This window comes from Urocampus carinirostris, chromosome 14, assembly GCF_059441175.1.
Source record: "Urocampus carinirostris isolate Australia breed hairy pipefish chromosome 14, RoL_Ucar_1.0, whole genome shotgun sequence".
In the NCBI taxonomy this organism is placed as follows: domain Eukaryota; kingdom Metazoa; phylum Chordata; class Actinopteri; order Syngnathiformes; family Syngnathidae; genus Urocampus; species Urocampus carinirostris.
The window spans coordinates 20,893,773-20,920,760 of NC_142362.1; the positions used below are offsets into that span (position 1 = coordinate 20,893,773).

A 26,988-nucleotide genomic window follows, 5' to 3' on the forward strand; every position below is an offset into this window, starting at 1 on the left:
AAACAGTAATCAAATTTGTTTTACGTGTCATTTTTAGCAAAAATTCTAGTGGACAAGTATTTTACTTTGAAAACTAAAGTCACAGTATGAGAGTTTCATGTTTAGATTTTCATTTGGTCACAATTCTATTATAATCAAAATGAATACCATCATCCAATTTGTTTATTGCATAGCCTTCTTTCATACCACTTTCCATGCCAAAACAATAAGTCACAAAAAAGAAAAGCAGACACTGAAATAAATAAATAAATCACATACAGAACGTCACATTCACAAAAGTTACTGTAGCAAACAATTCATTTAAGTAATTTTTGGGGGGAGTTTTTCGAATTATGAGACACAGCACTGTTCACAAAATACAGAGTTACATTTTGTACAAAATGTCGTATTTAAAGAAAACCCTGAAGCTTTTACATTATATATATAAAGTAACAATGTTTTGGGGATTAAAAAGAGTCTTCCGTTTTGTTTTGTTTTAGTTTCGTCGGAGCGAAATCAGCGTATTTCATGTTCAAGACGAGCGAGCAGTTTATGGGACAAAAAAGGTGAATTTTAGATGATTTTTCCATGTGTCACACCGAGAAAATTGTAACCATTTTGGAATTAAATGCTTCTCCTGAGATTCAAGTAGGCTTACTCTTTTCTTGTTGTAGCCCTTGTTAAAAACACACAAATGCATTTTCTATACTCTGCACTTTAAAAAAAAAAAGAAAAAAAAGAAACAAAATCATTGGCTGCTCTATGCCCAGTCTGGGGGACATTGCCGGCTTGCGTTACCTTGGCAAAACCTTACAACCATTCATCAACACAGCCTAGGAAATCATGGGCTGCTCTCTACCCAGTTTGGAGGATATTGTCGCCAAGCTCTACCACAAAAAAAGCCGACGACGTGATTAAGGAATCTTATCTGCTTATCTGTTGCCCATCTTTCTTCTCTATAGCCATCACCGTCCAAAACAAGCACACACAACTTCTACTAGCATGAGACCATCCCATGTGTAAAGATAGCACTTAAATAAAATGCATTCAAAATTGTTGCAATGTGTAACAAAACCAGTATAGAATCCAGACTATGTGTCGCCTGGTTTTTCTGTGTCCTTTTGCCAACCAAGTTCAACAACCATGACCTGAAGTTTTGTTTTTAATGATCAGTTCAGCGTCTAATCATGGGTATTTTTACATGCAGGCAACAATCCGATTGGAAACAGACTATTGCATGTATTCTGGTTATGTAAACACGCACAGACCTCTGATTAATGTATTTTTAAGACCATAGGGCGCACCCTCTCGCATTCAAGGTGCAAATACTCCGCGCTTTACTGTTCTATTACGTTCTCCCTCATGCAGGAGGGGGGGGTTCATTTTTTGGCAAAATTCTGCCTTACAACAGAGACAAGCATACAACTGTGCATATTTAAAAATACAGCGGTAGCAAAACTGAGTTTGGCTGTGATGTATTTAGGTATTGATTACAAAGTAAACTACAGGGATAAACACTTGTTGGAGTTCGTTTTTCACCTCCCCCACTTGCGAACCTTCGATTATTTAATCTTCAATTCTCTTGCTGATGCTCACTTTACTTTTTCTGTGTAGCGTAGAACTCAACACACGGAACACATTCAATGTAGGGAAAGTGAGCTTTTGGATTTAATTAATATTTGGAGGGACAACTCTGTTCTGCCTCTGGTAGTACAATATATAAAAATTGCTAGGTACCCTTCGGCGTTAGCATCCATGAGCACTTCCGCAAACAATGCATTCCGTCTCACGTCACATGTCACTCATGATATGATGTCGTTGAATATGGAGCCACTTAGAGGTTACCGGCGATTGCGTAGAAGTTGCATTTAGTTGGGAATGTGAACAATTTCACAAAAACAAAGAATTTCATAGTAAGAATGATAGTAAGTCATCTCAGTCTTGGCACTTGGGAATTCCTACAGCTGGTGTTTTATAGCTTATTTGTGCCCGGAAAATTCTGTAATTAAAACTTCAAAGGAACTGCTCATCCCTTAACTTTTTGACAGACCTACTCTGTGACAACCTGGATGACAAACATGTGCAGTTTTTCTCATGCTGGGTATGTATATCCCCTAAAGCACTGTGGGACTTGTATATACAGAGACAAAGTATATACGCAAACTCCAGCTAACTTGCAACTTGCTAAAAACCCTTGATTGTATTGGTTCATTTCACAGAGACATTTCCATATTACTTTCAATGCTACAGTTCATATATAATGGATGCCAAGGTTGTATCCATCCTTATATAGTGTAAGTCTATGCTTTTCGCTAGCGCAGAGATTCATTGATTTTGGTGAGCGACATGGATTAACTAGTCTCTTAGTTCATGTCAAAAGTTAAATGCGGAAACAATACCTTTTTGTGTCATGACGCTGCACCCGGTTTGTCTTTGTCATCGGATTACTTGCAAATGACATGTATACAGGTAGCTCATTTGGCTTAAAAAAATAATCAACATTACTCCAGAAATCCGGTATTCCCTTTCCAATCAGATTTTTGCCTGCATGCAAACGTCCAAAGCTGGTTGTTCTTCCCATTCTTCCACTGGGTCAACATCTCTAGTTCAGAATCCAACTCAACGCAGAACCGGAGAAGTTGCCGTGACTGGACTGGTTGGAGTTTGGGGAGAGTTTTGGTAGTTTCGAAGGAGAACTTTATGCTGTGTGGCCGCTGTCTCTCGTTGATGCTGCTGTTCGGTCAAATATTCCTTCAGACGGATGGTTGTGAAGGTAAGAGTCTGCCGACGAAGGCGCATCAAGTAGGCGTCTTGAAGCCAGGGATTGTTTAAGCAGTCCTTGATTGAAGGTCGGGCCCTGTTGAGGAAGGGAAAGTTGATCATGGACCTGCTGGCCTTTGCAGCATTTCACAACCGTTTTCTACCATCTCATCCTGTATGGCCCTTTCCTGTTTGTGCAAGATGTTTGAAGAGGGATGACGGTTAAAATGCGAGCAGCGTTATGTTAAAATATGAAATATACTGCTTCGTTTTAAACATGTTTTAAACATGTAAATGGAGGCAAACAAGGTCTATAAAATGCCGGGAAAGCTGCAAAACGGATGAGAGAGTGTAAGTGCGTAATGCCGCTCCTCCTGCATGTGTAAATCAGGCTTTATTGGATGACATCTTTAGTTCCTGGTAAATGTGTTCTTGGTCTTCAAAGTTCATGTGCTACTTTGGTGGAAAAGGGGCTATGGACACAAATTGTCATCTCTTGTTCAACTTACCACGGGTAGCTACAGAGGATCTCTTTCAGGAACAGCGAGGCACTTTGAGACACATTTTGGTAGAGTTTAGATAGATCAAACTTTGCAGCGAGGATCTTCATTTCAGTTTGCTGGGGATCGTTTTCCATGAAAGGTGACCTGCCACTCAACCTGAATAATCGAGAACATACTACCGGTTAAAAAAATTGCTCGATCTTCTGTTTTATGTTGAAGAACATTACAGATTGTACCCAAAACCCAAACATTTGGCATTTGGTGGAAGATTTTGCATGCTGTGTTGGATCAATTATCTCATTATTGGGGCGGCATTAGCTCAGGAGGTAGAGCGCTCGTCTGAGGGTCAAGAGATCGCAGGTTCGAATCCCGGCTCCTCCGTGTTACATGTCGAAGTGTCCTTGGGTAAAACACTGAACCCCTAATTCCCCCAATTAGCAGGTTAGCGCCTTACATGGCTGCACGCCGCTATTGGGAAATGTGAAGCACATTGTAAAGCGCTTTGGGAAATCATTGACTTGAAAAAGCGCGATAGAAATACAGATCATTTCATTCATTATTATCAGACATCTTTAATCATAATTTAAGGATAACCGCTAAAGAAGTTTAATTCTCATGTTGAATCCAGTCGGACGGCAATGTTCAAAGAGCGCACTGGCTGCAAGCAGTGTGAATGCAAAGCTTACATAATGAAAGTGATGACACCCACGCTCCAGATGTCTGCTGGGGGCCCCACCACATCCCCTTTCAACATCTCTGGAGCTGTAAAAACAGAAAAGGCAAATGGGATTTCATTAGTCAGGTAAAAAAAATGTCACTCAGCAGACAGAAAAACCTGACAGAGAGTCATCAAAACAGCCCTTAAAATCGTTGGCCACTCTCTGTCTGGTCTGGATTGTATTTATTTTATTTTAAAAGTCGTTTATTATAAATTTTAAATCTTACACATGCATTCCAGTGTCCCAACAGGTGGGCTGAACTGCTTAAGGAAAAGCGGGTTGAAGTTGTGTGCGCTGCCAAAATCGATTATCTTGATGACGTTCATGTGTGTGAGCATGATGTTTTCGGGCTTGATGTCCAGGTGGAGGATTCTTCGGGTGTGTAGGTAGTCCAACCCTTGGAAGGTCTGTACAATGTAGCTTGCCACATCTTCTTCTGAGTAGCGGAACCTTAAGAGAGAAGACGTTTGAAAGATGGATAAAACTGAAACCCCTTCTTCATGGTCCATCCTTCGAATGAGATACATTAGACCCCCAGGATACAACATGAATTCGTTTTGAGGTGGGATTCAAAGTGATATTGCCATTTGGCAGGGGACATCTGTTGCTAATGCAGGCAGACGGACTGGAAGACCCCACACCTTTCCCTCATCACCTGCACCTAAATCTAATCAAAAACCTATTAAAAGACCGGGCCGACAACCAAAAATGTCGGATCGTTGTTTGCCCTTGATTTCTGATATAATGTGTCGATCTAATGTGGACATTGTCAGCTGTGTGTGCTTTCCGGACTGTGTTTTATGTTACTCAGTTTTTTTCCCTCTCCTATGTGTGAAGCGCCTTTGTTAAGTCCCTACGCCCCAAATAAATTGTCATTTAACTTCTGTGTCTACGCATGGGTCCCTTCCCAAAACATAGCAGTCACCCCTACGATAAAAGAGGGTTCACTGTACTGCAAGGTCGCAAAGTTGTCCACCTGTCAACGAGGCTCAGGAGCATTTCCTTCCCGCTGCAATACTCGGAGATAAGCACTAGGTAGCGTGGCGTGACGTAGGCCTCGTGCAGCGCCATTATCCTGTCGTGATGAAGTGATTTGAGGATGTCGTACTCCTGTAGCACAGTTTTCTTGGTTTCTGCTTCGTACGGGACGATCTTGGCCATGAACAGGTTCCCTGTGGCGTTTTCACGGCACTCTCGAATCACGCCAAAGCGTCCCCTGTGTTGTAAAAAATGATAGTCGTGTGATAAATTACTATTTTTGAGCCAAAGGCACAGGCAGAAGCTGTTTATACCTGGCTTTTTCATCCATGAATGTGTACGGTTTCTGCGGAACTCCCTGGCGCAAATTTCCCTCTCCAACTTTCCCAAATGGTGTCCTCCTTCCGGAAGGTGTTCCTCTTCCTGAGGGGGTGATTCTCCCTGACGGGGTGGCCTGTCCTGAAAGGGTACCTCGACTGTCCCCACTATGCAGTCCCGGTGTCAAGTTCTGCAAAACCACCACTGGGGCAGAGATTTTAACGGCAGGAACAGAGGTCGTGGTAACGGTTGGGGTGACAGTGGACTGCAAAGAGGGTGTAACACTTTCAATGCCAGTCGGCGCATACATCGGAACCGAGGAAATGGGATTTCCGATGACAGGCGTGGGTGATGTTTTGGGAATTTTGTTGTTAATCAACACCTTTATGGGAGTCTGGGGTTTGGGTGGGACGACTGGCGGAACAGGGTTCTTGGTTTTGGGTTTGCCCACACTGATGCTGAGCATGGATTTTGCTTTGCCAGCCATCGTATTGGGAGCAGTCAATGCTGGGACAGAAGGTTCCATGGACATGGATTGATTTAGATTTATTTCGACCGTCGGATTGACGGTTTTAGGAGATTGAGATCTTGCGGACATTGTAGGACCAGATGGAGGCGCAAATGGGGCGGACATAAGAGTAGGTGATTGGGTAAGGGTTGATGTCTCCGACAGGGAAAGTGTCTCCGTTATGATGGGCGTACGTGTCAGGGCAGTCCCATTTGTTGAGGTTGGTGTCTCTGTTTTGACGCAGGTATTGTCTAGGGCAGTGGTTTTTGCAGGAGAAAGTGTCTCCATTAAAACGGGGGTATGTGTCAGGGCAGTTGTCTTGTTCGAGGCAGGCAGATCTGTCGTGTAGGGTGTATGTGGCAGGGCAGTCGTCTTTTTGAATGCTTTACTTAGAGAAAGTTTCATTGGTGGGATTTTCATGGACGACATCTTCAACACCGGTGCTTTATGACCTGAGGTTGAGCTGGTCTTGACCACAGCTGGTCCATTAGGCTCTGGTTCTAAAAGGGAGAGGAATATACATTAAAAATTAAAAAAAATTCAACTTTGTAAAATAATACTGAGATACCTGAAGCAACTAGTCGCACAACTTGAGAGAGGTTGCTATAAGGTCCTCGGCCAGCTTTGTTTACACAAGCCACCCTAAATCTGAAAGCACCCCCTGCTGGTAAATCAACTACATTGTAATAACAGTCGGCAACCCCTGTGGTCACCATCAACCAGTTGGTCTCCCCTGTGTACCAAAAGAATGATGAAACAAAAATCCACTAAACTGTCAAACGTGTATAAAACAAAATCCTGCAAACCTTCAGACTTCCTCTCCAGAGAATATGTGCAAGGTGCAGTCGTGTCAGAGGGTCTCCACACCACCAATGCTGTGTTTTTATACTTCTGTGGGATCTCGGGTGTTCCAGGACGGTTAGGCAGACCTTTTTACAAAAACATTGTGAAGCCGTCCTCCCTCCAAACTTAGAAAGTCACACACATACACACAAACATGAAAGACATCTTACGTGCGAGTGAAATCGTGCAAGAGCTGGAAACAGAAGCCAGGGGGCTAGTGGCAACACATTCATAAACCCCTGCGTCCTTTTTTGTGGTCTGCATGATCATCAGAAGCTGCCTGCCGTCGGGGCAGGCTATCATGTTCATTCTTGCGTCTATCTTCAACGGTTTCTTATCTAAATTGAATAATGCACTTTATATTCATGATTTGTCGTCAAAAATATGATTGGAGTGTGTTCTTGGTTCAGTTTTACCTTTCATCCAAGTGATATGCGGTTGAGGGCTCCCTGCAGGCAGGCAACTAAGTGTGACCGGATCCCCCTCAAGCAGGACGTGATCTCTTAGCTTAATGTGGAACACTGGAGAAAAATCTGTCAAACGAGAATTAAACATGTATGTTCCAAATTAAAGTGATAAGCAATGTGTGTAAAATAGAAGGAAAGAATGCTGCCATTCAATTACATACCAGATACTAGTTTGGAATACTGGCGGGATGGCTGGGAGCTGGTTTCTCTGGAGATGGCCGTGGGTATATCTGGTTGTGATGTGGCCTGGGAACGTCTACCTCTGGTAAGACCCCATCGATCCCACCGGGATCTTCGCTCCCCTTCGATACCTGTACAAGAACCACATCTTTCATACTGTAGTGCCACTTTAATGCAGACTGTTTGCCTGTGAGCAAATTGTCAAACTTCAGGACTGTTAAAAACCAAAACAAAGAGAAATCCTACCCTTTGACGTATCCGATTTAAAGCTGGACATGGAGTTCAGGGACTCAGATGAAGCCCCGTTACTGGTCTGGGATGCTAGCTGGTTATGAGGTAAATCAGGGGCTATTATTCCACGGTTTTCGGACGTCGCCCGACGAAGGATGGAAAGAATTGGCGTCTTCTTCGGCTCCTTCTCTTCAGACATTTTTCTTTCTTCGGAGTAGCTGCGGATTCTGGTCGAAATGCCGGCCACTGTTGACTCGATCTTCTTACGTATGGTCAAAACAGGAGATTCTTTGCACTTTTTCGGCTCCTTGTCCTCCTTTTGAACAGTTTCTTCTTCCCTATGATCCTGTGATCCTCGTCTTCCAAGTGTCCATGACAACCTACGTCTCAAAGGCACTGAATTCTCTTCTTTGGTTATATCGTCTTTGAGTTCAGTCGAAGGGTTTTTCTTCAACCTCAAGGAAAGCCTTCTCATAAAACCTTGGTCCTTTTGAGCTTCACGTAGATCCTGCACCGATTTAGACTTCTCTTCAAGTCTCCTTTGGGCTAACTCTAGTGGGGCACCCATTGGGCCAGGCCGATATACGACCTCACCAGAGTCAATTGAATCTGAAGACATTAAATCCGATTTATCATCATTCTTTGATCGAGATAAAAATTTCAATGTTCTTGTCAGGGATGAGTCACGTTTTTTGAACCGCGACTCAAAAATCGTTTCAGAAGTGAGGTCTTCTAGGTCCACTCCTACTAATGTTGGAGAAGACTGCGCGATTGTCTTTGTTGGACTCGGTTCTTTAGTGATAGTTTCGGGAGATGCCACTCGAGCATAAACAGCCGGATGCTCAGTAGTTGAAACAATCTCTTGTTGGGGCGAGAACACATGAGTTAAGGCTGGCATTGACACGGTTTTGAGTCCATCAACTGGGATAGGAGGTTGAAGGGAAGGAACCATAATGGTCTGCATAATACTAGCATATGCTGAAGTCTTTCCATCAGGAAGGATAGTCTGTGCCGATGGTGAGTATGTTGAATGAGATGAAATTTGTTGTGCGGGGTCAGAGTTCTCTTGTCTTGGTTCTATGGTGACTGGTTTTGCAGTAACGACTTCTGATAACTGATCTGGTTCTACTTCTAATGTTAGTATATTTTCAGATCCACTTTTTTTATCTTCTCTTAACATTTCTTCTTTTGTCTTTATTACTGTCTCCCCAATACCCAGGATTTCAGAGCCTTGGACCATGACGGATGAGGGGGGAACAATGTGATCCAGAACCTCAGATTCATTCAGTATTTCCTCTGATATGCTCCGGTCCTTTTCAGAAAAACCACTTGTGCTTGACCTTTCATCATAATTACTGTCGGTAACCACTTCTTTCTTTTCACTGATGGTTTCATCCCTTAAGGATTCTTCACTTTCAGTTTTTAAAGGACTGTCGTGCTGATTGTACCCTGCCGGTTTCGGTGAAGGTTCTTCAGAAGGAGTTACCGGACGAGAGTCCAGCTTGATTTGCTCAGTTAGAGCCGACATTGATATCGCTTCCTTGAGTCGTCGTTCCTCCACCTGAGCCAAAGGGATCTCAAGAGGAGCTCCGGACCGTCTGTGTAGTGCTATTGGTTCAGTATCCCCTTGACTAAAGGAAGCACTTTTGCTTAGTACCTTGGGTTTTAGCTCATCCCTTGGTGTGTCACTTGATGCTGCTCTCGCCATGGAAGGGAGTCCTAAGCGAGTGTTGTGCGAATACCGATCTGAGTCTTTTTCATCACCCATTCCTAAGGTTTCCAATAGAGGCCCTCGTAGCCCACTCATCTTTTTATCCACGGAACCGCCACGAAGCAATCGTTGTCTCATCAGCTCCAGTTTCAGAGCGTAATCTTCTTGGCTCATCTTGGCTGTTCCTGGACTGGGGCTGCGCCTGGGAAGTTCCATGGAAGCGGCTTTTTTAAGGATTTTTTTTCCACCTTCTTTGTTTCCTCCAGGGATTTCTTCATCCAGTGTGATGCGAAGTAGCAAGGCACTGTCAGCTGATGCTCCACGCCTAAGTTCTCCTTTTTGTCTAGGAATTTCAGGTTTGTTTGACTCTGTGCTGTAACCCCTTTGGAGTTGATTTCTTTTTAGAGTTTTTTGTGTTGCCTCAGTTGATAATTCTTCATCAGACGAAATGTTATCATCCTGTCTTTTATCTCCTGAGTCGTCGTTGATTTCAACTTCTTGTTCTGCAGTCTCTTGGATATCACATGGTGACCGCCTACAAGTTCCGTTCTGGACCTTTAAGTTCTTCTCATCAGTCTGGATGTCATTTAGGGACATTCTGGAGCCTGAGAACTCCATATGAAGTGGCATCGGAATGAAAGGAAGCTCATCGATGTCTTCATCCGAATCCGAGGACGACGAAGGTACAGGTGAAGAGTTTTGAAGGTGCCTCGGAATAGCGATGGAGATATGACTTGAGGAGTCGTCTAGCAACTCTGGGATTGACCTCATGACCATTTTGGATTTGTAGCTGATTATTGAACGCTGAAAAAAAACAGACAAAATGATTACATCCTCTTAATGTATGCTAGATTAGGAATTTTTTAACAACTCTTCATTACCTGCCAATTTCTGCGAAATACAAACTTCTTCAATGCCTCCGTGTTTATAGCTGACCCCTTACTGAGAGTCTGGAAGGAAAAAAAAATTCCCTTTCAGAGAAAATAACAGCTGATGAAGATAACACAGTGAACTACTATAACATGAGCAGTCAGTGCTGTCACAACAGAGTGTGATCCAAATGACATATTAACAGCACCTAGTATTCCCAGGCTGTTTTCCAGCCAGGAACTAACCAGGCCTGACCCTGCTTAGTTTCTCAAGAGCGGGTATTCTCAAGGTGGTATTGCCACAACAGGTAAATAAAGCAATTCCATTTTCCCCCCAATGCATAAAGTTTTTAACGAAGTGGGCACCTTGAACCAGGGATGTCGAAGGCATTCTTGAGCTTCAGGTCTCCTGAAAACATAAACAAATACATAATGAAATGTTTTTTTTTTTTTCAAAAATCGTAATACAGTGGAACCTCGGTTCTCGACCATAATCCGTTTCAGAACCTTGTTCAAGAAACGATTTTTTCAATCACCGTAATCATTTTTCCCATTAAAAATAATGTAAATCGTTTTAATCCGTTCCAACACCCTGAATGTTTAACGTAAACATGAAGCGAACCTAGGCTAATCGTACGTTCGCGTTATCGTAATCTTCCGTACGAAAGATTACGCTAACATGAACGTGTAAAAATGAAAAAAAATCAGGTCGTTTACAAGTCATTTAGCACCACAAGTGGCTAGCGCTTAATTGGAAAGGGGGCTCCGTTCCAACACCCTGAATTTTGGGCTCAGTTCCAACACCCTGAATGTTTACCTCGAAACATAAAGCTAACCCAGGCTAATCGTACGTTCGCGTTATCGTAATCTTCCGTACAAAAGATTACGCTAACACGAACGTGAAAAAAAAAAAAAGATAAGAAAATAATTATGAATAGGATTTCTTACCTTTGCGGTGGTCAGCAGAAGGCGCATGCTGTATTCCCTAGATGGATCGGAAAGTCGCACACCTCTTTCATATTTAGCTATTATGTCTTTCTTAAAGGCAATAGTTGTACAAACAACTTTTCTTTTTTCACCTATCCTGCTTGCACCGACCTTCTTCTGAGGCATAGTTAGGGGCTAAAACACTCAGTTCACCGATATTAAAAGCGAAAGCAAAAAGAGGCAGAGAAGTGCGCACGTGATAACAGTTGGTCACCAGGGGTGGGGGCGATCTACACCTGTACGCTGCTCAGCATCGCACTCTAGCGTACACACTCACGCATTACCAGCATTTGAACTCCGAATTTTTGACCGAACAGCGAAGCAAGAATTTCTCAAAATTTTTGGTCAAACACCGATTTGTTCGAACTGAGAGGCGTTCGAAAACCGAGGTTCCACTGTATAGTGAAATAATTAGAAGAGGTCACTTACAGTCTGTCTGATACAAGCAGTTTAATTATGAAACCTTTCGCTTCTCTGGAGAGATTAGCAAATATGGTTTTCTCGAAGGCCACATTGTAGTTTCGGATGTTCAGCACAGAGATGCGGTCGTTTTCACCAGCAAATGGAGAAACTCCAGTTAGACTAAGTTAAAAAAAAAAGTAGATTTCATACCACAATCCTTGTTCATGTTAGAAAATTGATGAACTCACCACAGGTATGCAATTACTCCGATTGACCTAAAGAGATGGAAAAAAAGTGTGATTCTGAAGTATATACAAAAACATTTAATGCACAGTAGAACCCCGAGATATGGCGACCACGATTTAAGACAGGTTCATTTTCGTGTGTGGAGGAGGATGTTTTTTCAGCACCCTTTTACAGAATTTTCCTCACTATTCCACATCAACTACAGATTATTTTGCGTGTTGGTGCATATGACGAGTCAGGTCTCTAAGATGCCTTTCTGCTATTGGTCGACGTCAGATAAAATGCTGTTAAGCTATTTGTTTGTGTCAGAGAATCATGGAAATGAAGACATGCTTTTGGATGAACTACCTCCCACACTGCCTTTTCTCTTTTAATTCAGTTCACAATCTTGTATACGTTGAAAATACTTCATGAGTTGGTGATAATATACGGTACTTTTTTTACCGTATTTATTAATTATGGGTCCAATATTTACTGTAATGCTAAAGGGGAGAAGCAAAAACGCGAAATAATGCAAATAAAGCAATCATCCAAATATGAATTAGGACACAAATCACGACCCCTTCTTAGTTGCATGGTAGTTTACCAATTCGGACAATTATTAAAAATAAGGAGGTGATTAAAGCTACAAAATATTTTAAGGGCATGAGAATCCTCGCAAGTGGAAGAGTACAAAAAAATCAGTTTAATTTGAATCCGCCATCTCCTCCCCCTCTGCATCCATCCGCCACTACACTCGACCCACCAACTGAAGTCACGTCACACCATATGTAGATCACAATTTTTCTTTCCAAGTATATTAATTTAACTATATACAAGTATATTCTATATAAGTAGTACTTACCATATACAATTTAGTTATTTTAATGTTTATCTGGAAAACCAGGGTTGAAAAGGCATAAGCTAATACTATAGGGTTTTATCCGCCGTATTAAGGCAGTTTCCCTTTGCGATCTCCACCACACAACAGTCATATTTGTCAGGTCTACTGTACATCATATTTGAGAATCAAGATTGTCTTTATACCAAATATCGGTAGCCTTGGACACAGGGGTCTGGTTTACAATTTCCGGTGCGACAAATTCTGGTGTGCCGTATTTGCAATACTGAGCCTCATCCGGGGTGATCTCCTGCGCATTGCCAAAGTCGCAAATCCGGAGCTGGTCACTGAATGCATCGGCCATTAGGATGTTGTCAGGCTAAAAAATAAATTAAAACAATTGTTTTTAAAAATATGTATTACGAAAGACTTTTGGAATATTAACCTTCAGATCAAGGTGCATGATGTTAAGGTGATGAAGGTAGTCCACTCCGTCGAGCAATTGTCTGATGCACGATCGTACCTACGATATAACAAAGATTTTCACTGAAAACTGTAACTCATAACCCCACTTTATGGTTGTAACAAATCCAAAGCTTACGTCAGACTCCATGAGTGTTGATTTCCGTGTGAATCTTTCAAGAATCTCTTCGTGGCATCTTGAATAAACATTAAAGTCAATAATATTGGAGCAAAAATACATTTGGCAAGAAGGTTGGGTCCTTTTAAACAATTCAAATCAGCTATTCATTTGGAAAGTTAGTCTCAAATGTTGTAGTACTTACAGTGATATTAAAAAGTAGGTGAACCCTTTAGAATTTCTGACATTTCTGCATAAAATTCCCATCAAAAGGATTTTTGTTAAAACCATACAGATGAAAGAAGAGTGTTTGTTTAAACTAAAACCACTTAAACATTTGTAAGTTTCCAAATTTCAACAAGGATAGCATGCAGACAAGGACAGAAGGAGGAGGAATAAGTAACTGAACCCTCTGCCCAAGAAGATACATAAGCAAAATAAACACATTTTACCAAACATTTACAGGCTTCTATATTCTAATGAGGATAGCATGCAAACAATGAGAGAAAGGGGTTGGAATAACTATCTGAAACACATGCCTAAGGAGAGCAATTGAAACGAATTTTCACCAAATATGTTCAAATTTTCATATTTTAACGAGGACAGCATGCAAACAATGACAGAAGGGGGGATAAGTAACTAAACCCACTTTATAAGGAGATACATAAGGCAATAGAAACAGATTTTCACCAAACATTAATAGGTTTTCATATTCTAATGAGGAAAGCAATCAAACAATGAAGCTTCAGTTACTTATCCCTTCCCCTTCTTTCATTGATTGCATGCTATCCTCATTTAAAAATGTATACTTACAAATATTTGGTGAAAATAGGTTTAATTGCTCTTTGAGACTCTTCAGTTATGGAGTTCAGTTACTTATTCCGCCCCTCCATCTCATTGTTTGCATGATATCCTCATAAAAATATGAAAACTTGCAAATGTTTTAGTGCTTTTAATTAAAGCGGAAACCATTTTTTTTTAATCTGTGTGATTTTGACAAAGATCAGATCGCATTTGATGGTGATTTGATGAAGAAAAGTGAAAAGTTCATAAAGGTTCACATTATTTTTTTTACCAGTGTAAGTCCCAAAAAAGTTGGATACAATTCCGTGATGATGACAACCGCATTCTTCTTCTCAAAAGCTTCATGGAAGTGGACGACTCGATCATGGTCCATCATGGAGAGAAGCCTCATCTCTTGCAGAGCTGATGTTTTCTTCTTGGCCCGTGTGGGGATGAACTTGGCAGCATACTCTGTTTTGTCCCCTTTCTGTGTCACACGTTTCACGTAGGAATATGTTCCTCTAGGGGGAACACCAATGTTTCAACATTGACTTTTATCAGTTCAACAAAAGCATTAAGAGGCCTAAAACCTTTGAAGCTAAGTAACGTGTAGAGTTAAAACACCCCAAAAGCACATGTTTTTTTTAAAATGACAGATAAGATAGCACATGGAGAGCATATTGCAAGGCTTATATGGAAAAACAGGACCTGGAAAATTCTCCTTGCAAGTTTCCAAAGGCTTTTTTCATCTCCAGCCACTGTGTCTAACTTTTATTTGACCCACTTTTGCTATGCATTACTATACACTACAAACTTATTTCCTTTTTTTACATTGATATTTATTAAAAATACCTAAGATTTAACCAGGTAGGATATTTGCTTACAGAAGACACCATACCTTCTAATTTCCTTGTGTATGTCATAATGGTCAGTCAGTCGTCGCAACTTTCTCAAAATGGTTGCTTCGTCTTCCATGGGCTCTTCTTTGCTGAAATCTATGTTATATTAGGAAATCATAATGTCAAACATTGGAAGAATTCATTAACATGAGTAAGTTTAAGTAGGACACCTTCATTGACAGTAAGTTCAGCTTTACAGGAAACAGAACCCGCAAAATTCCTGGCGGTGCAGGTGTACACTCCTGAATCCTCAGGACAAGCGTTGAGGACTACCAGGGAACATTCGTTGTCATCGTACACAAATGTAAAATGGCTGCCCTCTGAGAGCAAGGTACCGTTCTGAAACCATCATAATATCACGTGGTTTAGACAGATTGGTATTCAGTTCTCACTTGAGACTGAAAGCTACAAACCTTGAACCAGAGGATGTCAGGAATAGGCCGGCCTTCCACCACCACGGCAAAACGAGGGGACTCCCCGGAGCACACATCGATATCCTCCATTATAGACTCGAATGATGGAAGAGCTGTGGAAATAATGGCTTTAGGAAAATAAGCGTAGACCAATAGAAACTTCAAACCTTTTGGCATTAGAAGAGAAGGTGAGCTATGCCTATAGAGGTAGGTTACTTATAAACTAAAAATCAGTCAACAAACCTATAAAAACAAGGACAGGTGATAGTGCCGCCTGTAAGGATCTGGTACCCCATCTCCCCCCCTAGAGGACACCAATTTAAGGAGAGTACCCACCTGCACCTAATCAACCCTGATATCAGCAGTTCATTATTTCAGCCCTGTATATTGACTGTATTTGACAGGAGAGGTTGTCATGTTTTTGCTATTGACAGATTAGGCTTGTTTAGATACTGTTAGTTGTTTTGGGACCACTATTTGTTATTTTGTTCCTGTTTTTTTTTTTATCGAACATATTTTTTTTTGTAACGCGCTTTTCTGTGTTCCTGCTTCCGAGCATATTGGTTCCACCGGCGATGTGTGAAAAAATGACTCGACCATCAAAGGACTCAACGGGAGGCTTTCACATGCTTGTCCTGGTATCACAGTTGAAGAACGCTTAACTGGTTCTGTTCCAGCTATTGTTCGCAAAGGTCCCTCAGCTGCTTCTTGCTTTGGTTTGGGCAGTGAGTGTCCCTTGGCTGTTCATGTTCTCAGTTTCAGGGGAGGTCCCTTTGACCACTTTTGTACTTGGTTTCAGCAGAAAAAGTCCCGAGGCCACTATCGTCCACTGTTTTGGCAGGAATGGACTGTCCACCACAGCGTCCGTGCTCCCTTCCACCCTCAAGCTTGGGACTATTTTTTTTTCAGCTGTGAAGCATCCGGCCCTCGGGGTGAGGTATTGTCAGGATTTGACACACAATTTCCCTCCTGCCACCTGCTTTCGTTGCTCTGTCCCCATGTTTTAGACCCACTGTAATACGTGACCTACCTGCCATTTCCACGCTGAAAGTGCAGCTGTCGCTCCCATATTTATTGGACGCCGTGAATGTCAATTCTCCAACGTCCGCACTCCTCACTTTGGTCAGCCTCAATGTGTGTTGGTCGTCATCTGGCATGGCCATTTCATACATGTCTCGTTTGTTGTCCAAGATCACACCTTTCCTGTTGATTTAATTGTTATTTGTGACCCTGTTCCGCAATAGATGAACAACCAACATCTTTGACAAATCAACTTTTACAGGAAGTAAGTTACCAAGACCACCAGCCAACTTTGGAAACCCCCCCCACTAAAGGCGAGGGAGACGGGGGCCTCTCACCTGAAGATTGATTCAAAATAACCTTACAGTTTCCTCTTTTCCAAAACAGAAAACAACTATGAAATGTTATACGTCGTGTCATTTTAATGTGTCAAAACCATGAATTTAGCTGATGTGTTTAATTCTGTGCACATAGGAGGACATGATAAAAATTGGTTTTGATTAATTGAGCAAAGTTATTGAACTTCTTAACTTTTACAAAGATTTATCCTCAGTTAGCTTTACTGTGAAACACAGTGGATGTCCCTTTTTTTAGAATCTTAACTCTGTTCTCTAAGATAGGTGAATCAGACTACTCTTCTTTTTGTAAAGAAATAATTTGAATTGGCCCCGATCTCCCCTTCACTCATTGTACACCACATTCTGTAATTTTACGTACCATACTATTGAGAATCGACACTGATCTGGATTAGGCAGCACCAGGTGAAGTTACCATACCTTTTCCAGACGGCGGCAGCATTGACATGATTGATGGTGATGGTTATAGTGACTGACTGGTTTTCCATCACATACACCATTTCTGGTTTATCAATAATTACTGGAGCTTCTTGAAGATAGGGACCTGGAATCCAAAGCACAACAGTCAGTCTTTTTGTCAAAGGAATCAGCACAGTGAGACCAAAAGCTTTCAAGTACCTCTGTCCAGCAGTTGCACCGGCTCAGTGCCAGGTGACGGTTTGCTAAAGGTTTTGGAGGTGATGGTCAAAACCCTGAAGGAATAGCGAAGACCTTTGGACAAGGTGCTGATGGTGTATGTGGTGTTCTTCAGACCAGATGCAATAATTGTCCATTGGATAGAGCCAAGGGTTTGTTGCTGGATGGCATACATCAAAGAGCTTGGATCTACAGGGAAAAAACTCACTCACTCAAATATCATACCAGGTGAGGGATTGTGTGGAAAAAAATATTGTGGTACCAATGGAAGGGTCCAGTCTCCTTGGTTTCTTCCAGCTCAGACAGATCACTTTACCAGTGATTGATTCTACTACTGGAGTTCCATCAGGAGGATCAGGGAGGATATCTAAAAATAGAAGAATAGAAGTAAAGTGTCTTTGTTGTCATTGATTACAACTGGGCAGAGAAAAGCCAATGATTATCTGAGCTGTGTGAATAAACCTTAGAAAGGTATGGTTCTAAGATTTTAAAGATGAGGTCTGGGCTAGACCTTTGAAACAAACTGGAGTAACAGATTTTTAAACATCACTTCAAACTTGGTTTCCATTTTGTACGATCTTGTCTTTTTTTCTTTTGACAGACAGACAGACAGACCAATATAACAAAATCAGGACTCAACAAATTGGAGCATATCTGATTTTTGACATATATTTAGGGCATAAGTGACTGAAAGTGTCGTGTTTTGAACCAGAAGGGCCAGTTTTAAGACCACAAGTGCCTGTTTCAAGAGAACTGTTTTCATAAGGTAGTGACTGAAAGTGAACCGTTTGGAGCCAGGAGTGCCAGCTTTTAGACCAAAAGTGTCCATTTCCAACTAAAAGTGATCAATTTTATTCAGGAAGTGACCGTAAGTGTCCTGTTTTTACCCTGAAATTCCGGCTTTCAGAGCAAAAGAGCCTGTTTAGAACCAGAAGTGATCTGTTTTCTACAAGAGCAGACCAAAATGTTACTTTTTTAACCAAAAGTGCAGGTTTTGAGAATGCGCTTTCAAACCAAAAGTGACCTGTTCTCAACTGGAAGGTTATTTACAACAGCTACCTTTTCATATTTTCTTACTTGACTTTTCATTACATTTCAGAACAGTTTTTACTCTAAGTACTTTTTAGTACATGGTTACACTGTTCAGCACGTTCCCCTAATTTGCACATACTTTGTCTTGATTTCATGCTTCAATTTATTCCCAATTCCCTTTGTTCTCATTCAATTTGGCGTTTCCAGTACTTTAACTGTATCTTCACCACCTTTGTGCCTTCACATTGAATTTCCAGAATGTGCGTATTTCTAGTGAAATAGTTTACCTGTGACATAAAGATGAGCGTAGCATGTAGCCTTGCCAATTTTATTGGCGATGACACTTTTGTAGACGCCACCGTGTGCGTGACACACCGAGCGAATAACCAGACCGTGGACATCGCGAACTGAAAAGAGCGGTAAGGTCGTGACAGAATCAAAGGTGCTAATGTCTTATTGTGGTTTGTGTTTTTTGGGGAGCCAACACTCACATTGCGTCATCTTTCTGTCTTCCGTGCTCTCAATTCTTTTTCCGTTGTGAAACCAGGAAATGGTGGGATACGGCAGTCCGGCCACTTTACATTTCAGAATGGCTTCCTTTCCCTCTATGACGTCCAGATCGTAAAGGGGTTTGATAAAATCGGGCATCGTGAAACGCTCCACTTCGTTCTCTGGAACTTCAGGCTCCTCTGGGATGGATGGCATCTTCTCTAGCTTGGCCCTTTGTGGATAATGAAGATAATAACCACTTTAAAAATGAAGAAAATGCCAAGAAAAGTTTAGATTATGATCCTACATCTGTGAAGAAATGGCAGGTCGTGGTTCCTGTATGTAGAGTTCGGCAGAACATTCGGCTTCTCCGTGACTGTTGGTGGCTGTCACGGTGTAGAAACCTTCATCGTCGTTGGTCACATGAGAGATGATCAGGGAGTGACGACCGTTCTCCTGAAAAATGCGAACGTCCTCGCTCTCGGTGAGTGGGTGATCTGCTGAGAAACAACGTTTTGTTTTCAAACGACACATTTCCAAATTTCTATTTTGTTATGCTGTGACATATCCTCTGATTTAATCATCAATTCGATGCACTAAACGAGGTACTTGGCCCTTGTTCAAAACAGAACAATAAAAACAACAAACACTCATGCTTGGTTTGAAAATGCGGGAGTGGTACCATTATTGACTTTTCCTGTTTTCCTGCTCACACAGAATTATATTAAAAAAGTGGTTGAGAAAGTAGATTAACATCCTCATAACACGTCACACGGTCCACTTCTTAATAGTGATTTTTTAAGCCTTATCACGTATCACGGATGTCTTGTGACATGAGGTACTGGTGACACCAGGAAGAGGCCAAAAAAACATGGTAGGACGAGTGAATGACTTCATATATTATAACTATAAAAAAGGCAGAGTCTGATAAGATGAGCTTACCAAAGTGAGTCCAGATGACTTTTGGTGGAGGGGTCCCGCTGACCTTGCAATCAAATCGAGCATTGCGCCCCTCAATGACATCTAGAACATCCAGTTTCCGTGTAAAGAGGGGCTCAATTGATGGAATTACTCGTAGTTTTCCACATGATGTCATTTCGTCTGAAAATGGTTTAAAATAGATACAAAATCCCATTATTTTTATGTGAGTCTTTATATTTGTTTTTCATTACATCATAACGATACATGTCTTTAAAAAGCTTTGTTTAAGACACTAGAGATTGACTTTATTAAATGATTGATCCGTACTTAATTTGTGTGTCAATATTAACTATGAGAATATAAAGCTATTGCAGAAAATGCATGTTTATGTGTGTTTATTATGTGAAAATATGTACTTCTAAAAATGATGAAGATGTATTTCTGTCGCTAGCCAAACCTTTAGCTGTGCTTAGCTTGCAAGTGTATGTCCCGCTATCGTCCTCATGGACCGAATTAAGCAACAGGCGACATTTTCTTCCATCAAAGTGCATCTTGCAGTTGAGCAACGCCGGCTGGATCAGTTTCCCGTTCGCCAACCAGTCCACGTCCGTGTCTTTGGGCCCAGTCACATGACACTCAAACAGTACCGTGTCCCCTGCGTTGGCTGTGATGTCTTTTACTGGTCGAAGGACGGCCAAGCTTGGTTCGACTGGGGATACTAAAAACAAGTTGGAGGGTACAAGAACTGACTAAAACATAAAAGAAAACAGCAGAGGTATCTTCTGGACTGAGGAGCCAGGACAGGACAGGTCATCTTTAACAGAAAATTGTATAAATGTTTCTGTTCTTACCTTTGACATCGAGCTTCCCTTCACATTGTTTTATTCCAAACTCATTGACGATTTTGCAGGTGTAAACCCCTGAGTCTGACATCAGAGCTGACTTAATGGTCAATTCAAAAGTACCGTCCTCTACCTCCCCTACAGTATGACGGGGACCGCTTTTGACCGTAACTCTGTCTCTCAACCTGCCACGATAAAATAAAATAAAATCACGATACAATTTTGACGGTGGAGATCAGCCCAAAATCACCCCAAGAACTTGATCAGATTTCATCCAGAATCCCTGATAATAAATTGAATAGTCGTTTTTCCACCATAGGAAATTTTCTGGGTTTATTGTAGCTTTGAGTGTCCTTCTGTCTGTCTCATCAAGTCAGGCATGTCATAATGAATCCCAAATGGACATGAGCTCTGCATGTTTTAGACGTTTCCTTTCCCATACAAAGCTGATTCCTTAGCAAGCTCTGCAAAAACCTGAATAACAATCTATCTGATATAATTCATCTGTTAAACTAGGGAAACCTCTAAAACTTGCAGAACCTTCGATGACTGGATTCTGGCACATGTGCATCAAATGTTTTTCACCCAAAAATCAGTCCCTGAGAATGAATCCGTCCACTAACTAGAGTCTTCTGTTGAGTACCCTGAATCGCTTATGGGGTGGGTGCTGCGTTGATCAAAGCTAATTTGTCAGTTGGATTTGGGTTTTCCAATGCAGTAACTTTTAGAAAGTACCTATTCTCAGAGGGGAAATATCAGGATCTCTACGAGCCCCTGTCCCACCAGAGAAACGTTTAAACCATATTTGAGAGGACAAGGACTAATTGTAAATCTGGTTACTTAATCGGAATTGAATGAAATCATGTGTAAATAATATTCAGGGCTACAGCATCATATCACAAGTGAAAATGTTTTATCAGGAGTTAGGATACACCCAACAGATTCAGATTCTGGAAATTAAGGAATGATGATACCTACCAATAAAGTAAAGGTTTTGGTTGACCACTGATTCGCACGGACATTGTGACTTCCTGTCCTTCGAAAACGGCTTGATCAGTCATTGTTACCTGTTGAAAATGAAAAAATAAGAACTCTGAATGAGTTTTAGTTTGGTCGATATGCATTAAACTTGGATAATCAATTAAAATATGATTAGTCAGGAGACTACATTGCTAGAGAATGTACGATCGTTTTCAGGTCTCACCAGAAACGCAGGAGGTTCTTTGAATTTGGTGTCTAGGGTCTTTCTCGGTGAACTAAAATCCATAGCTTCCTCCAGGGGACTGAGGTACTCATCGTCGGATGTTATGGGACTGCTGATGTCAATCGGAACCTCCAGGACACCCCTAGAATCCTGAAGTGGTTCTGTCAAATGGCACAATGTTCATGAAATCTTTAGCTGGTTTAGAAAGAACAAGTTCCTACCATTCAGAGAACCACTTAATTTTAACTACACAATTAACTGACGTAAATTAGAACACCCACGACCCAATTAGACTACTGAAGTGGTTGTTCCAAATTGTAGAACCGCAAAGTTAATTAAATCGGTTGTTGTTCTCCTTTAGACAGAAGACATTCCTATCACTTAGAGAACCCCTCGACATTAACTCGACTGTTAAATGTCACATTCAAACAATAACACATTTTCACAGAGACAAAGCAACCAAGCCCCCAGTGAGCAATTTATAGGTTCAGTTTCACTCTTCGTTGCTATGGTAACTATAAGTGTGGTTGTCGAGCTGGAATATATTGCATGTACTACTGGCACAGCGAAAGAAGAAAGCTAGAGCAGGCGAAGACGCAGAATTAAAAATTAAGATTTGCTCATCATCTCGTTAGTGAAGAGAAACGTTTACAATTTTTTAGGCCTAATTACCCCTCCATGAGCTGTCACCTTACCCTGATGGAGGGGTTTGCTTATCCCAATGGTTCCAGGAGCAATTAAGTCTGGGTTTTCATGGCCCTCGTAAGGTCACCCACGATAAAAGGGTCCTCGATGAGGGGCTAAACAACATACACCTCAGAGACCCCTCATGATGCATAGGAACTTTGGACTATGAACAGTTCACAAGGCCCCATATAGAGCCAGGCCTGGAACTGGGTTCTGCTGGCTAGTGCCTTGTGGTCTGGTAGGGCTCAGCTGGAAGGTACAATGTGGATCCCCTTTCCCAGAGCCAAAGGGGCGCCTAGAGAGCCAGGCGGTAGCCATGGAAATGGGAGGAGACCATGGCGAACCGATCCCTGGCTTGGGACATGGATTGTCACCTTTTGGGAGGAACCACTTGAGGTTGTTCGGACATCTGGTAACGATGCCTCCTGGACCCCTCCCTCTGGAGGTGTTTTAGGGATGTCCAACCAGCATGAAACCCAGAAGATAACCAGGACATGCTCTAGGCTGGCCTGGGGATGCCTCCGGATACCGGCGGATGAGCTTGGTGAAGTGGCTGGGGATATGGAGGGCTGGACTTCCCTGCTGAGGATGCTGCCCCTGCGACCCATCCTCAATAAGACGAATACGATTGAAGGACGGATGCCTGATTAAGTAATCTCCGATGGCATTGAAGCTAAAATATCCAATGTTTAAATAATACGTACCTGTTCTAATTATGAGAGAAGCGTTGCTGGTCACTTTGCCTTCCTGGTTTTCTGCAGTCACACTATACTTTCCACCGTCGCTCGACTGGGCTGATTTTATGAGTAGGCTGTGTCGTTCACCTTCCACCTTGATCACGTAATTGGAAAGGCTTTGGACCTCCACATTGTCTTTAGTCCAAGTAACTTTAAGAAAATTACATCAATTCATTAGTTAAATAACTTTGGAGATGGAATAAAAGTTGAAACCAGTTTAAGGTTCTACTCAAGTAGTGTGAAGTACCTTCAGGAATAGGAGTGCCAGAAATGTTGCATTTGAGTAGCACGTCCGAGTCACTTCTGGCAACCGTATCCTGAAGGCCAAACTCAAATACAGGAGCTTCCATTGGGTCTTCTTCAGCAGACACGTAGGAATCGTCTGAAGAATCTGAGGTATCACGGAAGGAGAACTGTTCGTTAGATAGCAACTTCAAAAAGTTATCGAAGAGATTTAAAGCATCGAACCCTTTTCTGGAGACATGGGTCGTGGGCGCCGATGCTTAACTTTGGTCTTTGATGGTTTTCCTTTGGCCCGCTTAAGTTGTTTTGTCCCTGTGGTGGCATCTTCACTTTCCACTACAATCTTTGGGATGTTTAAATTTGGAGCATACTTTGGGGTTTCCACTTGTATCTTTTCCTCCTCTGGGTCAGTTTGTATCATCCTAGGAGGTTTGGGGGGTGCTTGAGGACTTGGATCTTGAGTTGGAAGGCTACCATTTTTTACTAGTGGACTTTCTGGTCTTTTTTCAACTTTTCTTAACGTTACTTCATCTGGCGTTGTTCTCCCAGATGTTTCATGACTTTGCTTTGACAATTCATGCCTATGCGAGGAGGCTTGGCTTCTTGAACCCCTTTGGACAAGTGGACTCGGAGGTCTCTTTTCAAGTTTCTGTTCCAGATTTGTCAAACTCGGCGAGTCTTCCATCGGTTGATGAAACAATGCTGGTGATGACGATCGCTGTATGATTTCGGTGACTGGGCTGATACGATTGAAGTCACGAAGAGATCGTACTCCTGGCAGGTCCGATAACTGCATTGACTCTGTGGTATTGGTACAAGTGCTGCAGTTCTGGATTTGAGGACCCTGTAGTTCTGGTATTTCCTGTCCCTGATTGGCTACTATTGGTGTTTTACCCCACAGAGAACGTTCTCTTTCTTGTAGTCTTTGAAGGACCTGTGGGGGGATCGGTTCAATTTTCCTGAAAGGCTGGCGCTGTCTGGCCTTGGAAGTCAGCTGTTCTGTTGAAAAGGACTTTTTCAGATGGGGTTTACCCACAAGCTTCTTAATACGCTGCAACTCTTTCGTAAACTTGTTCTCAATATCCTGAACCTTTTGAGAATAACGTGGTTTCTCCTCCAGCGACGCAGCCCTTTGTCGAAACATGGACCTTCGTTCTGCCGCGTCTTCTGTGAGGGCCTCTCTGAGGTCTTCCCTGGAACTTTCTCTGGAAATCCCCAACCGGCTACCTGCGTCATCCGAGTCTACGGAACCCGCTAGGTTGAACCCTGCCCAAGATCTTCCTGATACGGAACCTTCGGGAAAGTCCAAACTTCGCCTTCTCTCTTCCAGATCTCGGACTTTCTCAAAAACTTTTGAACTTGCCTTGGTTAACTTTGGTGACGGCCTTGGAGGAAACTCTGTCCTAATGGACTCGCTTAGTGGCGTTTGAGATCTTGAATCCTGGGTGTTATTAAGGGATTTTGGCACTTTTACCTTCTCTTCAAACTCTGCTGGTACTGTGTCTTGGTATTCTGTGGGTACAACAGCTTTCTTCCGCAGGCTGACAGGTGTTGATGAAGGCGAATCGGAGGGCCGTTTGACAGGTCTTGGAGATGGTGGTGGCAGAACATCAGAAGGAGAACCTCTTGGAGAATCATTTGTGTGGTTCCTAAATTGCAGGATTGGAGGAAAAGTTTGGGCTTCAGTTCAAATTACAGTTGACCTATGGGGTAAGGCCTGCAATGGTTTCACTTTATAGTTTGGGAAACAATATTTTTGACCCCTCTTTATGGCATTTTTCTCGCTTTACAACTACCAACATTAAACTATTTAAAATTTAAAACATTGCGACATTTGTCGCCAAAATGCCTGCCTGCTGTTGGTAAATGTCATATAAATTGCTCATCTGCTATTGGCATTCTTTTTTTCAGTAACAGAATAATCAAATTATTTTTTTCTGCCGTTACAATGCCGATACCGTTGCTGACAGTCAAAAGCGGTTCTTTACTATGAATAAAACGGTTTTCCGCTCTCCTTCAGATTGTTTACGTCACATCTTTTTCGGATCAAGTCACCATTCAAAATATTTCCGTAGTGCAGAAGTTAGCACATCGCCCTGACTCACAAAAGGTCCCCGGTTCAGACATATGTTGGCCTGGAGAGGGATGGGTTCCACTAGGCTGTAGTTGCCATGACACACAACAGGTAATGGTGCCCCTACGACCCGAGTGGTTAAAAGTTCCATCAACAAACCAACCAACCACCACTCAAACTAGCAACTAGCACGTTAGATAGTTAGAAAGCGATTACGAATATAGTATTTACTAATGTGCCGAAAGAAAAGACAAATGATGGCTTGGTCGTGAAAAATGTGATCCACCATTAGATGCGGCACAACCGACTTGGGTCATTCGCAAACGAAACGCCTCAATGAGCCGGCTCTTGAATGTGAACGAAGGGAGCTGGCTCCCACCAATTAACAGCCTGTTCCCTGTGATTCTTTGTTGTTGACTTTAAGTTTGTTGAAAAAAAATGTTAAAATTGTCTTTTATTTGATATTTTTTGTATATTATAATGACTGTAATTCATGTGTCCTGTGTTTTTCAGTGTTAATGTGTCAATATAAAAAAGGAAAGTTTAGTAGTAAAATAGTTACTTTTACTAATAAGTAATTCAGTCACTAACTCACTTAATTTTTGGGAGAAGTAGTGAGTAATTATAACTAATTACTTTTCTAAAGCAATGTGGCCAACTCTGGTAATGACATCATGAAAATGCTAATATGCTATTGGCAGAAGGAAATTCCACAATTCAGTTCGGAAATTTGTGTGCTTTGGAAAAACTTAGTCGGCAATAAAATACTTTCTTTTTTAACTTTATTTGGAGGGTATTTAGGGTCCCAAGGCTTCCAACGATGCTAAAGAGAGAAGAAAAACATGACAACCATAGAAACTAAGCTTGCAATTATCAAGAAATACAAAAAGGGAACACTACCTCTGGTGCAACAACACAGCCTGTCACTTGTCTCGAAATATTTTGTGGTTTTGGCATCATTATATTAAGTAACAAATGCAGAATGTTGGACCTTGGTTAGCTCAACTATAGCCACAATGAGCGTCTCCAGCTTTGCTCTTCCTCGCTCTGCTTCCTGAAGCTGGCAGTCAATCTTCCACCTGAACTCCAACCAAGAAAACAGGGTAGGCGAAGTGGGGTACGCACCAGGTTGAGAAAGCGTTCTTTTAGACCCCCTCTCCGGACCCCCTTTCCCAATCATTATTCTGGTCAATATCCGCTCTCTCAGGAACACAACGGATCAAATAGATGTCAAGTACCAGTTCGAAGGGACCTTCATGGATGCCTGACAGACATTTGGCTGGACGGGACCATCACAGAATCCGAGGTCAGTCTTGATCATTTCACCATCTTGCGGGCTGATCGGACAAGCAAGTTTTGAAAAAACAAGGGCAGCGGTATCTGCATCTTCGTTAATAAATAATGGTGTACTAACATAATCTGCATGTCTGATGATGAAATGAAACTATCTGCATTTATATAGCGCTTTTCTAGTCAAGACTTCCCAAAGCACTTTACAGTGTGCTTCACATTTCCCAATAGCGGCCGTGCAGCCATGTAAGGCGCTAACCT

The 26,988-nt window shown here is 41.9% G+C and overlaps 1 protein-coding gene across 1 annotated transcript in view; it reads right to left on the minus strand.

Moving 5' to 3' along the window:
* Positions 1–144: 144 nt before the first annotated feature.
* spegb (striated muscle enriched protein kinase b) overlaps positions 145–26,988 on the minus strand; it is a 36,448-nt gene continuing 9,604 nt past the window's right edge. The window contains exons 4-42 of the mRNA XM_088352663.1: positions 23,589–25,012; positions 23,368–23,511; positions 23,088–23,270; positions 21,697–21,857; positions 21,471–21,559; positions 20,502–20,677; positions 20,108–20,368; positions 19,672–19,830; positions 19,037–19,229; positions 18,732–18,961; positions 18,528–18,647; positions 17,471–17,575; positions 17,191–17,397; positions 16,993–17,116; positions 16,227–16,399; positions 15,197–15,309; positions 14,954–15,122; positions 14,783–14,879; positions 14,205–14,405; positions 13,123–13,180; positions 12,967–13,044; positions 12,728–12,900; positions 11,704–11,730; positions 11,483–11,635; positions 10,433–10,475; positions 10,079–10,147; positions 7,502–10,001; positions 7,237–7,386; positions 7,025–7,141; positions 6,779–6,946; positions 6,572–6,694; positions 6,334–6,498; positions 6,148–6,265; positions 5,254–5,913; positions 4,938–5,177; positions 4,188–4,411; positions 3,929–4,004; positions 3,249–3,398; positions 145–2,836 (exon numbers count right to left, since the gene is read on the minus strand). Of these exons, the coding sequence (XP_088208789.1) occupies positions 2,599–2,836; positions 3,249–3,398; positions 3,929–4,004; positions 4,188–4,411; positions 4,938–5,177; positions 5,254–5,913; positions 6,148–6,265; positions 6,334–6,498; positions 6,572–6,694; positions 6,779–6,946; positions 7,025–7,141; positions 7,237–7,386; positions 7,502–10,001; positions 10,079–10,147; positions 10,433–10,475; positions 11,483–11,635; positions 11,704–11,730; positions 12,728–12,900; positions 12,967–13,044; positions 13,123–13,180; positions 14,205–14,405; positions 14,783–14,879; positions 14,954–15,122; positions 15,197–15,309; positions 16,227–16,399; positions 16,993–17,116; positions 17,191–17,397; positions 17,471–17,575; positions 18,528–18,647; positions 18,732–18,961; positions 19,037–19,229; positions 19,672–19,830; positions 20,108–20,368; positions 20,502–20,677; positions 21,471–21,559; positions 21,697–21,857; positions 23,088–23,270; positions 23,368–23,511; positions 23,589–25,012 (9,859 nt within the window). The 3' untranslated portion in view covers positions 145–2,598. The remainder of the gene's footprint in view (positions 2,837–3,248; positions 3,399–3,928; positions 4,005–4,187; positions 4,412–4,937; positions 5,178–5,253; positions 5,914–6,147; positions 6,266–6,333; positions 6,499–6,571; positions 6,695–6,778; positions 6,947–7,024; positions 7,142–7,236; positions 7,387–7,501; positions 10,002–10,078; positions 10,148–10,432; positions 10,476–11,482; positions 11,636–11,703; positions 11,731–12,727; positions 12,901–12,966; positions 13,045–13,122; positions 13,181–14,204; positions 14,406–14,782; positions 14,880–14,953; positions 15,123–15,196; positions 15,310–16,226; positions 16,400–16,992; positions 17,117–17,190; positions 17,398–17,470; positions 17,576–18,527; positions 18,648–18,731; positions 18,962–19,036; positions 19,230–19,671; positions 19,831–20,107; positions 20,369–20,501; positions 20,678–21,470; positions 21,560–21,696; positions 21,858–23,087; positions 23,271–23,367; positions 23,512–23,588; positions 25,013–26,988) is intronic.